This window comes from Anopheles bellator, chromosome 1, assembly GCF_943735745.2.
Source record: "Anopheles bellator chromosome 1, idAnoBellAS_SP24_06.2, whole genome shotgun sequence".
Classification (NCBI taxonomy): Eukaryota; Metazoa; Arthropoda; class Insecta; order Diptera; family Culicidae; genus Anopheles; species Anopheles bellator.
Window position 1 is genome coordinate 32,969,385 of NC_071285.1, and position 16,966 is coordinate 32,986,350.

The following is a 16,966-nucleotide window of genomic DNA, read 5'->3' on the forward strand; positions in this document are numbered from 1 at the left end:
CATTGCCGCCCCCAATCACCATCGTATCGCACACACAGTACCAGCTGTTCGTCACCGTTTCTGGTCGCGTTAATCAAGGTTGTTCGTTAGTGTTACATTCCTCTCAAAGGCCGCTTAAAACAAGATGAATTTCTAACTAATTCGTGGATGGGCGAAGAAACAGAAGCATCCCTTTTCTCAGTTCTTGTCTATTCTTTTTCTTAATTGAATGAGGCCAAAATATAGTGAGCACTGGCGAAAGCGTCGTACGTGTCTATACATTGTGCTTCGTTTACTCGTTGGATTCACAAACATGAACCGATATTTTCAATGGATTGCGCTCTTCTAACAATAGATCCATCATTACACCGTCGCAAGGTTCTGCTGTGTCGGCTTCGAAAAATTGGTAGATTTCTGAACACTCGCGAATGTTACGCATTGTTACACACAGGAAAACTAATACGTGCGAAGACACGTAGAAACTATTTACACCGATGCACGATCAAACCAATGTCCCGAAAATGCGAAACGAACTAGAATTTTACTAGTATTTGTGCGTGTGTGTGTGTGTTAATGTAACAATAGAGTTATGATTAAAAAGAGAAAAATCACTAAATTAGGACTACTTTACTCGGGAATTTGCCGCAGTTCTCCGCAATTCACTGCTCTCGTTTAGAGCTTGAACTAGCCCGTAAACTCAGTAATTTCTTTTTTGGTCTAACTGGGTAGAAAACAGTCTAGGCAGGAAGAACATCTTCAGCTAATAACTCCGAAACAACACAGGAGTGGGCACAACAAATCGAGCTGCACTTTATTATTAGTCTCCAGAACCATGATCGTGATCTTGGGCGTGATGTGTGGCGATTGAGTGGTCGACTTTAGCTCGCCTTTCTCCGAGTTTTTGGTGTAGCTCACCCCTAGCTTGTCTAGTGTTTTCCTCCCCTCGCTGCCTCTTCAAGTGCTCGCACCTTCATTTCACGCTCATGTTGCCTGTAAATTAGATGAAAATAAAATCAGAAACGAAGACAAAGCATTAACGGCATTTTTTTCGAGACGATTTTGTCACACAAGAAACTACTATGGACTCTATCTGTTGCCTTTACTAGCTCCATTACAGCGAGCTAAATCCGTCTATAAACTATGTTCGTAAAATAAATACCTCAGGTACTGCTCATGCAGAGAATGGGCCCGATCTAGTGCACTTTGTCGTTGAAATTCAGCAGCCTGTTGGAAGAAACTGTGTTAATTAAATCATTTTTAACACTGATACAAACATGATACGATAAAATGATGACCATATCTTAAAAGCGAACAAGAGTGAGAAAAAAAGCACTGAATTGTGTGTTGTGCGCGTGTTGTGACTGCCACCTCAAACAAAGCATTACCTGCAGCGGATCATAGGACATACGCAAAAGTACTTCCGAATGGGGGTCCCTCGGCATTAGAACATTCGGTCGCGGATAGGGTGGTACGTTGGCTGCAAATAGAATGTGAAAGAAACAATCGAACTTGTAAAGGATTTTTTAATGTACGGGCGCATACAAAAGACAGGCGAAGTCTTACGACAACACTTCCGAAAGCTTTACACAAAGCATGAAGGTAGTAGTCAAATGAACGTGATGAAAAATGGCATAACATAAGAACAGTATGGATGGGCAATAGTATGGAGTCATAGGCAAGTTTATAAGATAAGTTTTTATTTCACAAGGAACTGTATATGTAAAACAACAGTTTTGTTTCCACGAACTTGTTAAAAAGCACGTGTATCCTCGTGAGAATGTAGAAACAGCGATTTTATTCGCACTGTGTGTCAATTAGACGATTGTAGTATACACTACAAAAGACGTAGAGCAAAAGGCAGATAACAAGGACAAATCGAGTGCGACTGGCGTTGCTTCGAAACAGCTGCCTAATAAGGTCGAGCAACATTAAATGGCAAGGGATGGTGGTTTTGCATTTTGCTTTAATTAAATGCCTGTGCGGAGTTTCTGTTTTTGGTTTTTGCAATACAAACTCACGTGGTAGTTGAAAACCTGCTGCCGCCGCTGCCGCCGCCGCCGCCGCCGCCGCTGCCGAGTCTTGCTGCTGTTGCGAATGCAAGTGCAAATGCGTATGGGAGTGTGCGTGATATTCGCCAGCCAAGCGCAACTGTAACAAGTGAACAGAAACCAACAACATAAAACATGATTGACGATTCGATGCTGATACGTACCATCGGATCAGATGGATCCAGCCCGACAGGATGCGGTGGCAAGCCTGTGTGTGAGTGGTGTTTGTGTTGATCATGGTTTGTTTGTTGTTCGTATTTTTAGTTTGATTTTAAATTTTGGTTTCGATTTTTTGTGGTTATGTTCGATTTGTTTTGGCCATTCGCATTTTGCAATTTTACCGCAACAGAATAGAGCCGTTTCGGTTCATTCCATAGGATTTAAAAAGTTTAAGCACGCACACACCCCGTATCCATATCCATTATCACATATCAATTGTTGTGAGTGTGAGATACGGTACAGTTTTATCAAAACGTTTCATTCCACATGCAGCAAATACACATACCAAAGGAGCAATTTTGACGATGGTATGTGATGTGACATGCAGAATTGGTTCCACATTCCATGAGAACGGACCATGTATCATATTAAAAAGAGTAGTGAATTTTACCACGGCCGTATGTCAAAAAAAATTATTGACAAAAAAATATACAAAAAAAGGGAACCATATTGTATCATATTACATATGTTCGGGAGGAAAACATGTCAAGAAACAAATTTTGCTCCAAAGTAAAAATAGTAATCGGCGCGGCAGAATTTCGTTTTAAGACACATTTCAATTTGATTTCGTATTTTTTCACGGCACAGCAGATTATGTTTGTTTGTTACCATTGTTGTATTGGCAGTGGTGGTGAGGCAGTGGCCGCAGTAGGCATTCGGCGTGACGGTTTCATTGTTTTTCGTGTACCGCACACAATTATTTTCGGTGACGTTTGTATTTCAAAGCACAGATAATATGAATAGCATCACACGGCGGACGGTGATGAAGTTAGAGAAGATTGGAAAAGCGTGGACCCAGAAAGGCGGCGCACGATGATTGAAAGTTTCATCCACAGGAAGGATTGAGGTTGGTCATCGAGAAAAATGTTCGCGGGTCACACAATCGTTGTATATGTGGACGATCGTTGTGGACACCCCCGCCGGAGTTTGCGTTCATGTTTCGCGTAAACACGGCGCGCCGCACAGGTGAAGAATAGAAAAGAAAAACATACAAGAGAGAAAAAAATGTATTAGAAATGGGAAGGAACTAAGATCAACGAAACGACAGCAAACATGTGTGCGAATATGTTACGGGTCATGATGCGCTTCGTTACCGCCTGGTTATGGTTTGCATAGCACAACATTACCTATTCGTTCGCGTTCCAGCTGTGCTAGAGCGGCAGGATTTCCATATAGCGCCGGGAACTGAGATGGGTGCATTCCTCTGCAACAAGAACACCAAACAAGTTATAAAAAGTATAAAAAGATTCTTCAGTTTTGCAATTGTTTGTTTTCAACTGCATAGTTTATTTTACTCTGTGCTTGTGCACATCATCAGTACCTCATCCGGTAGTACTCCATCCAGTGTGGTTCCAATCGGGACGGGCCGACCGCTTGCTGGTTCTTGAGGTCCTCGAATTCCCTAAAAAAGATGTCCCTGTTAATCGGAGAAATTTCGCAAAAATCGGTCAATATCATGTTAAGAACGCGCAGGGCACCAAAGAACGGGGGTAGAAATCGGGAAAGGGTTAACAATGCCACACAGAAACAGAACAAACATACGCTCAGTGAAACGGTGTGGACCAATCTGTTCAATCAAAGACCCATTCAAATTCCGATTGAAACATTTGCTTGTAATTATAGTAGTGTAATAATTTTTTACACACCCAAACGATTACGGATTCTTTAGCAAAAACTATGCTATAAATTCACATATTTCACCTTATGTCTTAAGCTAAAATAATCGAAAACCAATATTTATGGGTTATGAATGTGCCACTAATGTGTAAAGTATGAAAATGAATGTGCGCATGCTAGTGTGTGTTGGCAAATTTGTTACCTTTCCCGGAACTATCGTCACCGTGCGCACAACAAATGATATTGGAATTTTACTTTAGAATTTATTCGTATATTTCGGTTACACTTTACCACCACCAATCGCGTAGAGCACGAACAATGCAGTGAACTCAAGAGCTGAACACAGCAATCACATTTATTTTAATCGATTTTCAATAAGCTTGCGATGAAAATATATGCAAATCAAACAATTGACCGATCGATTCGATCGATTGAAGCAAATATGGTCGTTGTTTGAACAAAAGAACCTCAACGGATAATTTCACGAGTTCAAGTGCGGTGGCATTACAAAGACACTGGACTCAGAAAAGATTGCCTTTCAAAGCACTACTAACGTCTCTATTGCTTATATCATAAAGACAAAGTTGCGTATGGAGAGGATGAGCGAACGGCATGAACGATACAAGGATGTAAAGGAAAGATAAACGCTCGATGTGTGTGATAAACAAGCACTAATGTGAGTGGCAAGCACGACAATATGGTAGGATATAGAGGAAACGAATTAATAAGACAACATATCAAAAGTTGGTACAGGTTAAATCCCTATACCAAACAGAGTTGAAGGAACGATTAATAAAGATCTAGACAAATGTAAATTGCACATGTGAACATTTGAACTGAACAAAACAGGAATTAAACGAAATTCGAGAAAAAGAAACTTATCTAATTTGAGCCACAAAGTGTCCCTTTTGATCGATGTGTTTAATAGCGAAGGTAGCTTGGTGGTCAATTTTTGTAATGATTGATACGTATTGTTTTGAAATAAAGAATAGGCAACAAGCGTAAATGGACCAGAGGATAATGATGCGATAAGGGAATTAAAAAAGAAATCATCACTATATTATACCTTTCTCTATTGTACAGTGGATGATATGGTGGCGGGACCATCGTCTCCACAGGACTACATAATGTCACAAACGCCGCGGTAGGCAAGCGGTAAGAGATTCGAGAAAGAGAAAAGAAAAAAACAATGATAATCAAGCTATTCAAAGCTGCCAGTCATACAAACGAAATTCAAATGTAAAAGAATAGAAAAAGGATCACGATCTTAACGTGACGCGATTGTTTTTAATCATTATTAAACTGGAAGCTTATTGATCTTCGCAACGAGATTTCTTTTCGAGTAAATTAGAGATTTTCGAACCGAAACGATAAGGACAGGAACAATGGTGAACCATGGATGATCCTTTGTTGACAAATGCCACACTGAAACTCCAGCAGTTCAGCTAGGATCATCGATGATCTAGAACAGGCGTACCTGAAGCCGACGTGTGGCCGAGCGTACTCGGACAGCTGACGGAGCGCTGGGGTATCCGGGTACGGTTTGATGTCCGGTTTCATCGATTGTGGACCCGGTGAGGGGTGTCCCGGATGACCCTGGGGTGCAGGAATACCGCCCGGACCGGAACCAGTATTGCCAGCACCGCCAGGAGGAGGTGGTTTACCGCCACTATTACCACCGCCGCTTCCTTGTTGCTGCTGTTGATGTTGTTGCTGTGCTTGCTGTTGCGCTTGCTGTGCCTGCTGCTGATGATGATGTTGCTGGACAGCGGCCGCCGCAGCCGCCGCTGCAGCTGCTGCATGGTGATGCTGTGCCTGGGCTACGGCGGCAGCCTGTTGTTGGGCAATGCTCGGATGCTGAGGATGGTGCGGATGCGATTGCGAAGGAGGCGGCCCTTGGTGAGGATGCGGTGGCATTGAAGGATGATGTTGCGATTGTTGCTGTTGGTGATGTTGCTGTTGGTGCTGTGCCTGTGCTTGGGCTTGCTGCGCTTTTCGTTCGCGTTCTTTCTCCGCAAGTTTCCGGTCACGCTCTTCACGTTTCCTCGCTAGCTTTGAGTCGGGCGTCGGTTTGAACTCAAGATCCGTGCGCGTGCAAGAATTGTAGTCCCCTCGATCACAGCGCCGCACAAAACTATGTCATGAAAACAGACAACAAAATCACGAAATGAGTTCAAATCCACACATGAAACCTTGTTTTCTATTGTTGCATACATAGCTGACTGGGAACGATGGCACTCGGTATCATCAGGTTTCGCCTCCGGACTGGGGCCACGGTTCATGTCATGGACCGGGGAGGGCGGTTCCGGGTCTGGATCGATATCGAGCGTTTCGATGTGCACCGGTTCGTTCGGATGTGCCGGATGGTGCCCGGGAGGTGGTGGCTGCGGTGGCCCATGACCCGGATGGTGATGGTGCGCCGGGTGATGATGCCCAGGATGTGGAGGTCCTAGACCGCCACCAGCTGCCGCATGCGCATGGGCTCGTAGAGCATCCATGTGACTCGTGGGTTTACTGCCACCGCCACTCCCAACCGGCGCCAGCTGGTTCTCTATGAACGGATTGTGTGGTTGCGGCGGTCCGTACGGTGAGTGATGATGGTGATGAGGAGGGCCAGCCGGGTGGAAGGGACTTCCAACGAGAGGTCCGCCCGGACCACCCGACGGTCCCATGGCGACCATCATGGCTTGCGGACTGGGACCTCCACTACCAACGGGCGAAGGGCCACCGGGGCCACTACCGGGACCGGGAGGCCCACCCGAAGACGAGCCAACGCCCGCTGACGGGCCTGCTCCTCCTCCTCCTCCTCCTTGCTTCGAACGCTCGCTTCCTCCACCTGATCCCCCGGAAGCTGAGGACGAAGACGAAGATGAGGAGGACGATTGTGACGTCTGTGGCTGTCCTCCGGATTGCGATTTACTGCTGCTACCACCGGAACCACCTTTGCTCTTCTCGCCAGCATTACCGTGCATTCCACCGGGGCCACCGTTGGGCGCATCTTCGGGACGCGGTGGTGGAATAGCCGTGGGATGACCGTGCAACATATGATTATCGAGCGGCGATCCGGCGGGCTTCATGTAGGAAAAGCCTGGTCCATACGCCGGCCCGTACGGATACGGGGCGTAGAAGGGATTGTGGTGGTGCGGGTTGAACAGTGATGGGTGCATCAGTGGATACGGTTGAGACGGGTGACCGATGACCGATCCGGGGAGACCCGTGATCGGGCCAGCCATAGGCAGAGGTAGAGGCATTTGAGGGTGGCGTAGGACCGGTGGTGAAGCACCCGGTCGGAACGGGTGGGAAGCCGTCGGTGGTGGTGATCGTTGACCTGGTCCACCGTACATTTTGCTCAGCGGACTCGAAATAAGGGCCGACGTCGGTGGCGGTGCAGACGATGACGACGAAGGTGGTGGTGGCGTCATATGGGGACTCTGTTGGCGCATTAATTGTCGATCGCGTTCTGCCGATGCGGCTGCAGCGGCCGCCACCGTTGACGGATGGTGGCCGCCAAGATGCATAGGGCTGGCACGGCTTAGTGAGCCGGTGGAATTGGCTGGAGAGCTCGAGCGATGATGATGACTGGAAGCGGAAACCGATCCGGGTCCAAAGCCGACCGGCGTTCCTGGACCACCTCCGGGAGGTACACTGGGACTGGCGCGACTCAAACTCGAAGATGACGGACCACCTGGACCGGCCCCGGTGGGGGTTGAAGGGGAAGGTACGTGAGACGGAATTGGCTGGTGTAGTGACGTAGGCGGCAGGTGACCACCGTGTTGTGACGAAGCGGACGACGATGGCGAACGCCGACCAGCACCAGCTACTTCCATCAAACTGCCGAGCGCCGACGGAGTGGGGCCACCGAGCAGCGGAATCGGAGCACCGTGATGGTGACCACCGAGGGAGTGCGATAGTAATCCTGCATGACCTAGGTGGGCCACCGGATGATGCGGTGGAAGCTGCATGCCCGGGTGGCCGAGGTGCAGTGGAAGGGGATGGGTTAGGAGTCCGTGATGCGGTGCAACACCTTGCAGCAGAGAATTAATGGGGGAAGCACGAGTCGGGGGAAGATCAGGTCCGCGCAGAGGTTCAGACGCACGGGATGGGTCCCGATCCCGCTGATCACGATCGCGTCCCGAATGGTGGTGCATCGAAGAAAGCGGCGGGGGAACGTGCCCATTATCGCCGGACCGTCCGATGGCGGAAGAACTCGTCGTGGACGTTAGAACTGAACTTGACGAGGATGACATTGAGGAGGAACTCGGAATCAGTGAGGACGATGAAGATGATGCCACCGGTGGTAGTGCTTGTCCTCGGTGCAGATTGGCTGGATGATAAGGGCCTGGTGGAGTTGGTAACAGCTGTGGAGGAATAGGCCCTACCGGGCCAATGCCCGCGTGAGTTGAGGGAATGGGGGACGATGCCGAAGAGCCGAGCAACGTCGGTATCAACCCCGGATTCACGATACCCGGATGTGGTGAAACACCCGGCGGTAGCGGTGGGGGCGGACCGTGCGGTGGATAGGAGGCACTGTGTGGTGGAATGGGACCTCCGGATTGTGGTGAGGCAATGCTTCCTCCACTCGCACTTCCTGCACCACCTCCGACGTGTATTGGCCCGGCTGGACCTTGCGAGCTGTTGCTGCCCTGGCTGTCCTGGTTCGGCGTCACAGCCAAGCGTGACGAAGCGGACACATCGAGCGGATTGGTGTCCCCGCCACTACTAGACGAAGATCCCTTGAGGAGATTGTCGGCCGAGAAACTGTTCTTCAATAACGCCCCACCACCACTCGAGGGCGGCGTCGAATCACTTGACGACACAGGAGGATACTTCTGCGATCCTAACCCCCCACCGGCTGCAGCGTCCCCAGCACCACCACCAGGCGGAAGATATTTCAGGTCTTGAGGTTGCGATTGAGGCATTCCGGCCATAGCCAGAGGATGGTGGTGAGGATGATGTGGAGTATGGTGTTGGGGTTGACCTGGAGGACCAAACGGTGACATTCCCGAGGGACCGTACTTTACCCCGGCCATCGGATCATACTTGAACTGCTCGTAGTGCTGCCGGATCATGGAGAGTTGAGCCGGGTCAGGATAATGGCTCTTCGGCATGAGCGGAAGCGATCCACCGGGAACACCAGGCGGTAGAGGCGGAGCTCCACTACCGCCGCCACCACTGCCACTGCCACTGTCCGAAGCGGGTGATGGTGCAAACTTACTTCGCTCGTCAGAACCTGCCGGAGGATATTTTAGGTTAAGCCCTCCACCTCCGGTCAGATCTTGTGGGTAATGTGACAGTTTTAGATGACCTCCAGACGGCGGTATGGGAGGTCCACCGTGGGATTCTCCTGCTGTCACGGCACCTCCCGTGAATCCCATCTTCAGTGGCAGTGGTCCACCATCGGATCCGAGCGGTGGCGGTGGTAAGGGTGGTGCTGCCGGATACCGTTTCATGTCGTACTCCAGCGGTTCTTCGTGTGAATGGGGTGGTTGTGTTGAAGGTGGACCGTACTTATGATCACCACCGCCGTACTTGACACCATCTTCAAGACCACCAACACCTGTCGTTGCTCCTGGATGGCCACCGTATTTGATGTGATTCTCGTAAGGCGATGTTTTCATCACCAGGTTCTCCGCATCATACTTCAATTCCAACCCTTGTTGGTCGCCACCACCACTTCCACTAACGCTGGTGCCCATTAGCTTCGCTTCGGATTTTACTTCAATTTTCAGCTTCAAATCCTGCGGCTCTGCAACAGGCGCTACAACAGCACTACCGTGTGTACCCGATGCTCCTTGAACGCCTGACGAGGAGGACGACGACGATGATGACGGTGGTTGTTGTGGTTGCACTTCGCCTATTGCACTGGCGGTAGAATCGTCGTTCGGTTCCTTTTTGATGAAGACATCTTTCGAGCCGAAGTCAGACCCGATGGTGGCCACTCCAACTGACCCGCCACCTGCTTCCTGTTTCATGTTAGCCAACTTTGACGCCATTTCATGATCGTTTGCAGTGGAAGGTATCGCACTGCCTGTTGATGATTTGCTGGTACCATCGGGCATTGCACAGTTGGTCACAGTGGCCTCATTGGACGTTGTTGCAGTGATAGATAGCGCTATTGGAGGTGGTGATACGTCCGATTCATCCGGTGAAATAGCGGGTCCTATAGGAGTAGCAACGGCGACTGAAGTTGGTGCCGGTGTTGATGGTTGGGAAGTTTCCTCTGTTTCAGGCAACTTGGCGGTATCGGCTGCAGTTGGGATGGTTGCTACCGAAGCCGACGCAACAACTGCACCCATGGCGCCCGCATTGGAATCGTCATCCTTATCTTCTGATCCTCCGGAACTGGACTTTGTGACTGTTGTTGTGCCAGTGCTGCTGCTACTACTATTCTCGTTCGATTCGGTAACCATTGGCTCCGCGGCCAACGGTGGACCAGCCAACGCCAGCGGATCTTTCTCTTCATCCTTCGCCCCCGAACCGGTGGTAGCGAGAGCAGTCGCGGTAGGGCCCTCACTCGCCAATGCGTTATTACTGCCACCGATGCCGCTGCTGTTATTCGGTCCCAGCACCGGAGTTGTAGTACCAGATATGGCGGTTCCGGTGCAGCTGGCTTCAGTCGCTGCGTCAATGTTAGATTCTGCTTCATCCAGCACCGAACTGGGTCGGCTGTCGGTAGTAAGGCTTTCGGTGGGACTGTCGGAACGCTTTCGCTTCTGGCCTTCTTTCTCGTCCGACCCTCCAACTGTTCCTCCGTCGAGTTCGGACTCGTTCGCCCTCTTTTTGCCCTTGATAGGAGTGTTCTCCGAAGCCTTGCTCGACGCTGTAGTTGACGATGAAGATGATGCTCCTTTGGAGGCCTTGTTCGGGAACGAATGTTTGCTCCCAGCACCGCCATCCGTTGTTGCAATGATCGCTGTGGATCCCAACGCGCCACTGCCAATAATGTTGTTGGAGGTGGTAGATAGTTTGCTGGGAGTTTTTGGATTCTCATGTGGCCCTGATCCACCTCCACTAGAGACTGTTGATTGCAGCTGCTGCTGCTCTGGTGTCTCCGTTCCACCTCGTTTCGGTCGTTTCGTGTTGGTCGCATTTGTCGAATCCTTGGTGGGCTTTTGGCGGGTCCGCATCCTCGACGGAGATTCCTCGCCGGTGACCGCCGTACCACCGACGTGACTGCCGACACTGCTACCCCCGCCAATGCTACCACTACTGGCCGTCGTCGTAAAGTCTCCGACGCCGCCGACGGGACCGCCGACGCCGCCGTTACTACTTCCGCTTCCGCTACAGCTACTGTTGCTGTTGCTACTGCTACTGCTGCTGATACTGCTACTGCTACTACTACTACTACTGCTGCTGCTACTGCTGCTACTGCTGCTACTGCTGCTGCTGCTGCTGCTGCTGCTGCTGCTGCTGCTACTGCTGCTGCTGCTATTACTACTTCCGCACCCTCCGCTGCCACCTCCACCCCCAACGTTACCGTTGCTTGAGGATACTGCTACAACGGACGACGCTACCGTTGCTGCGGTCGACGTCGCCACAACCGCTGCCGCGGTTGCTTTGTTGGCGCTCGAGTCACTGTCACACTCGCTCACGTCGTCCTCGGTGACGGAGCTGTTCTCCTCCTTTCCTATCGGTGATGGACGCGATGACGACTCCGTTACGGTGCGCTCCGGCGTTTGCTCTTTCTTGTTATTATTATTATTACCGGTACTGCTATTGCTACTGCTGCTGTTGTTGTTTGGAGGAGTGCTGCCACTCGCATTACTGTTTGTCCGCGTGTTGCGTCGTCTCAGCGAGCTCGCCCGTCGTCTGCGATGTGGCCGATTCTGGTTGGCACCTGGTGTCTTCTTCCACAGATAGTAAAACTCAACTAGTTCGGGCTAAAACGAAAAAAATACATTTGTTAAACATTAACATTGCCAAATTACATTCCAAGAAACTCCAAACAAGCAAAACAAACGACCAGCGAACTGAACCAGATCTTGAACGAAGGATAAAGAGTTATTATTCAATAAGTTAAGCGTCAAATTAGACAGCCAAAACGAACGACGCTTCAGATTGTGGTTAAATTGCTAACAACAGTGTACACTACAAAGGATGGCATTTCATTTACCGTTGGCCTATGAGGCAAGAGATCCTTATGTATGCGAAAAAAATTCTTCCCAAACTGGCGTAATCCTTTAATGAAGCGCTTCGTTTCCTCTTCAGTCCACTTTTTTTCGATTCCCTTCGTAACAGGACACTTTAGCAGGGCTTCTAGCGCTTTACCAGCGTCGTATCCTGAGTCGTGTAGCTGGGAATGAAGCAAAAATGAAACATTTGTTTTGATAGAACAACAAAAAAACAAGATCATGTTGCCGGTGTTGATACTTACAACGTCAAATGCATTTATAGTGGTATCATCACGACTTGCTGCCATACAACCATCTTCTTCACACATACCCTGAAAGGCGGATATCGAACGGGCAGCAGTCAGGTACATCAACAAGTCATTATCAATGTACAATCCAGGCGTCCATCTCGGATCCTCTAAATCGCGATCTTCGTCGTCCTCGGAGCGGTAATTTTCGATTGGTTGATAATCTGGTAATGTTGCCTGCATGTGTCAGGTCGGGCGAGATGGTTTTTCGCGTTTGTTTATGAGTGAAAAACAATTAAATTTGCATTATTCACTAAGACAGTAACAGTAGGCTGGAAGTTTAAGGTTCGTCGTAGAATAATTGTAGAGCCTCCGCGTTTAGCAAAGGCGAGTTGATGTAGAAAAAATGTTAATGTTAAAGAATATCTGGTAACGAAATTGAATTGACTGTTTCAATAAGTGTTGATAATATAAATAATGAGGTGAAATCAATGAAGCGTCCGAGTTTGAATAATTGCAGCTTATGTCTTCAAAACAGATCCTATGTTTTCGGACAAAAGATTATCAAGAAAGGACGCGATGTGTGTGAATGAGAGTGAAAATTATGTTATTATTTAATTATCCGACCATACCGCCCTACAGTACGCGTTCAGAAACTTCAGAAAGCTGCATAAAATCGAATGAAAGAACGAAATCAGATCATCGTAGTATATCGTACCATACCGAAAAAATATTTGGTATTCACCACTTTGGAAATAAGTTTTAAATATTTCCCAATTTTTAGCCATAAAATCGATTTTTTTTTCCCATAAAATCGAATGAAAGAACGAAATCAGATCATCGTATTATATCGTACCATACCGAAAAAATATTTGGTATTCACCACTTTGGAAATAAGTTTTAAATATTTCCCAATTTTTAGCAAGCATCCCATTTCGTAAATGTCAAAGTTTTTACTAAATGTTTCCAATTTCACGCGGATCACCCAATCCGCGTACCTATACGTTTTCGGTCGCGAAAGTTGCAGAAAACCATTTACCAGCCCATATGTTTTATGGATATATTTTCGCTTTATTTTCCCCTAACAGATAACAAAAATAAAATACGACTATATGGTTGATGGTGGACCTCCATTCGAAACATTATAAACAAACACAACGAAAAAGGATTGAGAACAAAAGCGAAAGCAAAAACAGAGCAAAAGAAGCTGCGAGAAACTTAGCGAAATGTTTACTTTCGGTAAAGGTTCGTAAATTTTGATGTTTTATTGGTTGTTAAACGCATGAAACCTATGTTTTATGGACCAATGCAATGGACTGCGTTTGTCCCCGTGTATTTTCTTTTTATGGTGTGGTATGGTCCTGACTAACCTGACAGTCTTCAAGAAGATTTTTATAAATTCCACTTTGCCCGATAGTGCAATTATGTCTCAAAATAAACACAAAATTTAAAGTAACTATATTTCTAGGCCGGTGGAGGATGAAGAAAATGTGAAATAGATCATCTTTTAAATTCAACCTACAATAAACTCTTGGGAAAGAAACAAAACCGGCTTTAAACCATCTTCAAGCGGATCCATTCACGGGCACGAATTCATGCATTGTCGGGTCGTTCTACCGGAACCTCTCCCTACCAGATTCTGCCGGATATCAATAACTGTCGACCGGAAGCGAGGCACGATAAAATAAAAATCTTTCATCTTCCACCGCCATCGACACCAATCGAAAAAAATGAAGCAACAAACCTGCTCGGCATTCATGATAGGGATGGTAAAGCATTAGCAGAACTGGGTCTATCTGTGATTAAGGGTCTCGCATTCGCTTCACAAACCACGAACATTTCGGGCTGCATACGATTGCTGCTAGCAATATATTTTTAAAATCGAAGAGGTAAGCGAGTTGTGGACTACACCTTAGGTTGATCATCGGGCATAGTGAAATTTGGTCGGTAAAAAAAATTGAAACAATCATAAATGTAACAATCAAGAAAATCTTTCGAGCACACTGGGCCTCGTAAAAAAAACTCAACAGCCTCGAAGCAACAACAGCACACACAAAATGGAGCCGAAATAAGAATAAAAGACTTCGTGTACAGAAGCAACCCTAAACGTTACTACGTCCTCCAATTAATTCGTGCGGTTTTACAATAGATGGCATTACTCACTAAATATCATATTTTTATGAATCATGTGTTTATCAGTTACTGCTCTTGGTAAGAGAACGTGTCAGATGTGGTTTGCGCGGTTCAAAAGTGGTGCTTTTGGCTTTCAAGACCAAGAGTGATGATACTTGATGATGAGCTTGAGCTTGATGATGAAGAATTAACAGCTTTGCTCGATCGGGATGCATATCAGAAGCAAAAAGAACTTGCAGAAATGTTAGGAGTTGACCACACTACAGTTTCCCATCGCCTGAGAGCCATGGGAATTATTAGAAGAATGTCTTATTGGGTTCCACATGAATCGAAAAAGACACAGAAAGAAGGAAATTTGGGGACAATACTTTTATTAAAGTAGTCATATGTTTTGTTGTTGTAGTTAGGCCACAAATGTTGAATAAAAACCGCATGAATTATCTGGAACATTTTAATAAAAATAGTAAAACCAACCAAATATCGATATTAAAAAAGACCAATCAACGCCCAAGCAAACCAAAGATATTATAAAACTGACTTTCTAGCCACTCAACACTAAGTCAATATAATAAGTCAGCCGAAAGCTCGTAAATAGTATTAAAACTGAAAGGAAGCGAGTACAACTCCGCGTAAGAAAAAAACGTTATGGCAATGTTTCCAAGGCGCTAAAAATGAAAGTGGCACGATAAATCAGCTAATTGTAATGTGCAATCAAGACACCCCAAAAAGAAGCAAGGAAAGATTACACGGAAGCACCAAAGTACTCAAGCAACACTCAACACAAGTAGTGTAGAATATACGTGTAAAATTTGACACGAATTCCACAAAGGATGAGGAGCAGATGCAAACATAACACATCATAGTGTGTCTACCATGGTCACTCCTGTAGTAAAACATAATGACAGGTTAATCTGAAGCATGCTTTAAAACAGACAAAGGACAAACATCCGAAGCTCTAGTGAAACGTGGAGAAATGCGAAGATTGTGCGATTAGACCGCGCGACGGGTTCTTCTAGGCTAAGGACTAACTTAGTCACGACGACAATTTCGTTGCACGATTTTTGCGGGAGCTTTCTGACCATCTCTGAAGGTGTAGTGCACGTACATATGTATCGTTTACCTGATGGCCGGGACCCACTCTGATTTCTCCTTCGGTTGGCGGTGTGGCCATATTACCCCGGCGGAGTGACGACAGGTGCGATGAGTCCGATGAGCACGTACGGGGACGGGGACGGCGGCAGCGTCGGTACCGGTTGGATGGCGAGCGGAGGTCTCCTCCTTCCGGTACCGGGCGACAACACAGGGTCGTTTGACGATGAAGCCGACTATCGGATGCTGCCGACGCAAAATCACCGCGGTCGTCAGTGAATCACTACTACTGCTGTTACTCTTACTGCTACCGAGGGACACGGACACTCCTGTCGCTTTTCGCCGTGACGCAGCCTGGAAATGCATTCAGCTGTTGTGTGTAGCGCTAACTCTTGTTTGTCAGAGTCCCACGACTCTCAGCGCTATTGAAAGACCCTTTTCTACGAAGAAAACAACGGCGACGCGGCGAGTGGTGTCGTCCTTTCTTTCGGATCACTTTTTTCTTACTCTCTCTATCCTCCTCCCTTTCTTTCTCTGACTAGCTCTCTTGTAATGCGATTTTCACTTTTGGCGAGGTCCTCTATTCCTCTGCCAGACTCGGTAGATGCCGCTGCTGCTGGTCGGAAGCGTTGCAGCGCCAAGTGCTGGCGGAGGATGATAGTTGGCCACCGCCGACAGCGAGTTTGACGGGAACGCAGCCTAACAGGAACATCCGCTTGTTAGCTTGCATTGTCCCAACCGGTGTTGGTGAAAACGATGAGACGGAACGTGAAGGTGATGGTATGTTCTGTGGGAAGAGAAGGACAGGGTAGTGCCATGTCAAACGAAGGGAGAAAAGAGGGAAAAGGGAGAAAAAATAAAAAGAGAAAGAGAGAAAGAGAAAGAGAAAGAGAGAAAGAGAGAAAGAGAGAAAGAGAGAAAGAGAGAAAGAGAAAGAGAGAAAGAGAAAAAGAGAAAGAGAAAAAGAGAGAAAAAGAGAAAAAGAGAGAGAAAGAGAGAAAGAAAGAAAGAGAAAAAGAGAGATAGTTAGTAACACGGGTATTTCAGCGATTGCATCAAGTTACCGATAATATTTTGCGGCAAAATGGAATTTTATTCATTGATTTAAATATTAGGTTGGACGTTAACAGAAATCGACGTTTTTTGCGTGAATTTCAAAATTTTATTTAAAATATTTCCAATGGTCCGATTTACGTCAAATATGTACCGGTTTTGTTGGAAAATTCGTTGTCTTTTCCAATGTAGGTTCACAATGCCTCCTTGTAGAATTCTTGATCGTTTTTGGCGAAAAACTCTAGCAATCTATTTTGACAATCCTTTTTTGATCTCAGTTTTTCATCACTCAGGAAATTACGGCGACTGGAAGAGGAAAGGTGACAGAGCTTTGCAAGAACATTAAGCTGTCGAATTTCGCAAAGAAATATCTCGTATGGCAATCTATCCGTTCGTATAATTTAAAAAGTGGCATGTACATCGCGATTGGGACCATCAACCAGGAAATTTATGTCCGAGAGTGCCTAAA

At 47.1% G+C, this 16,966-nt stretch overlaps 1 protein-coding gene across 1 annotated transcript; it reads right to left on the minus strand.

The window, feature by feature from the left end:
• Positions 1-24: 24 nt before the first annotated feature.
• LOC131205285 (trithorax group protein osa) lies at positions 25-15,526 on the minus strand. Its single transcript, XM_058197318.1, has 13 exons — positions 15,476-15,526; positions 12,238-12,459; positions 11,977-12,156; positions 6,078-11,743; positions 5,341-5,997; positions 4,930-4,983; positions 3,568-3,663; positions 3,374-3,450; positions 2,192-2,235; positions 1,998-2,127; positions 1,365-1,456; positions 1,139-1,203; positions 25-969 (listed from the first exon to the last, which is right to left on the minus strand). The coding sequence occupies exons 1-13, from the start codon at positions 15,524-15,526 to the stop codon at positions 906-908; spliced, it is 7,398 nt and encodes a 2,465-aa protein (XP_058053301.1). The 3' UTR covers positions 25-905.
• Between the last annotated feature and the right edge of the window lie 1,440 nt (positions 15,527-16,966).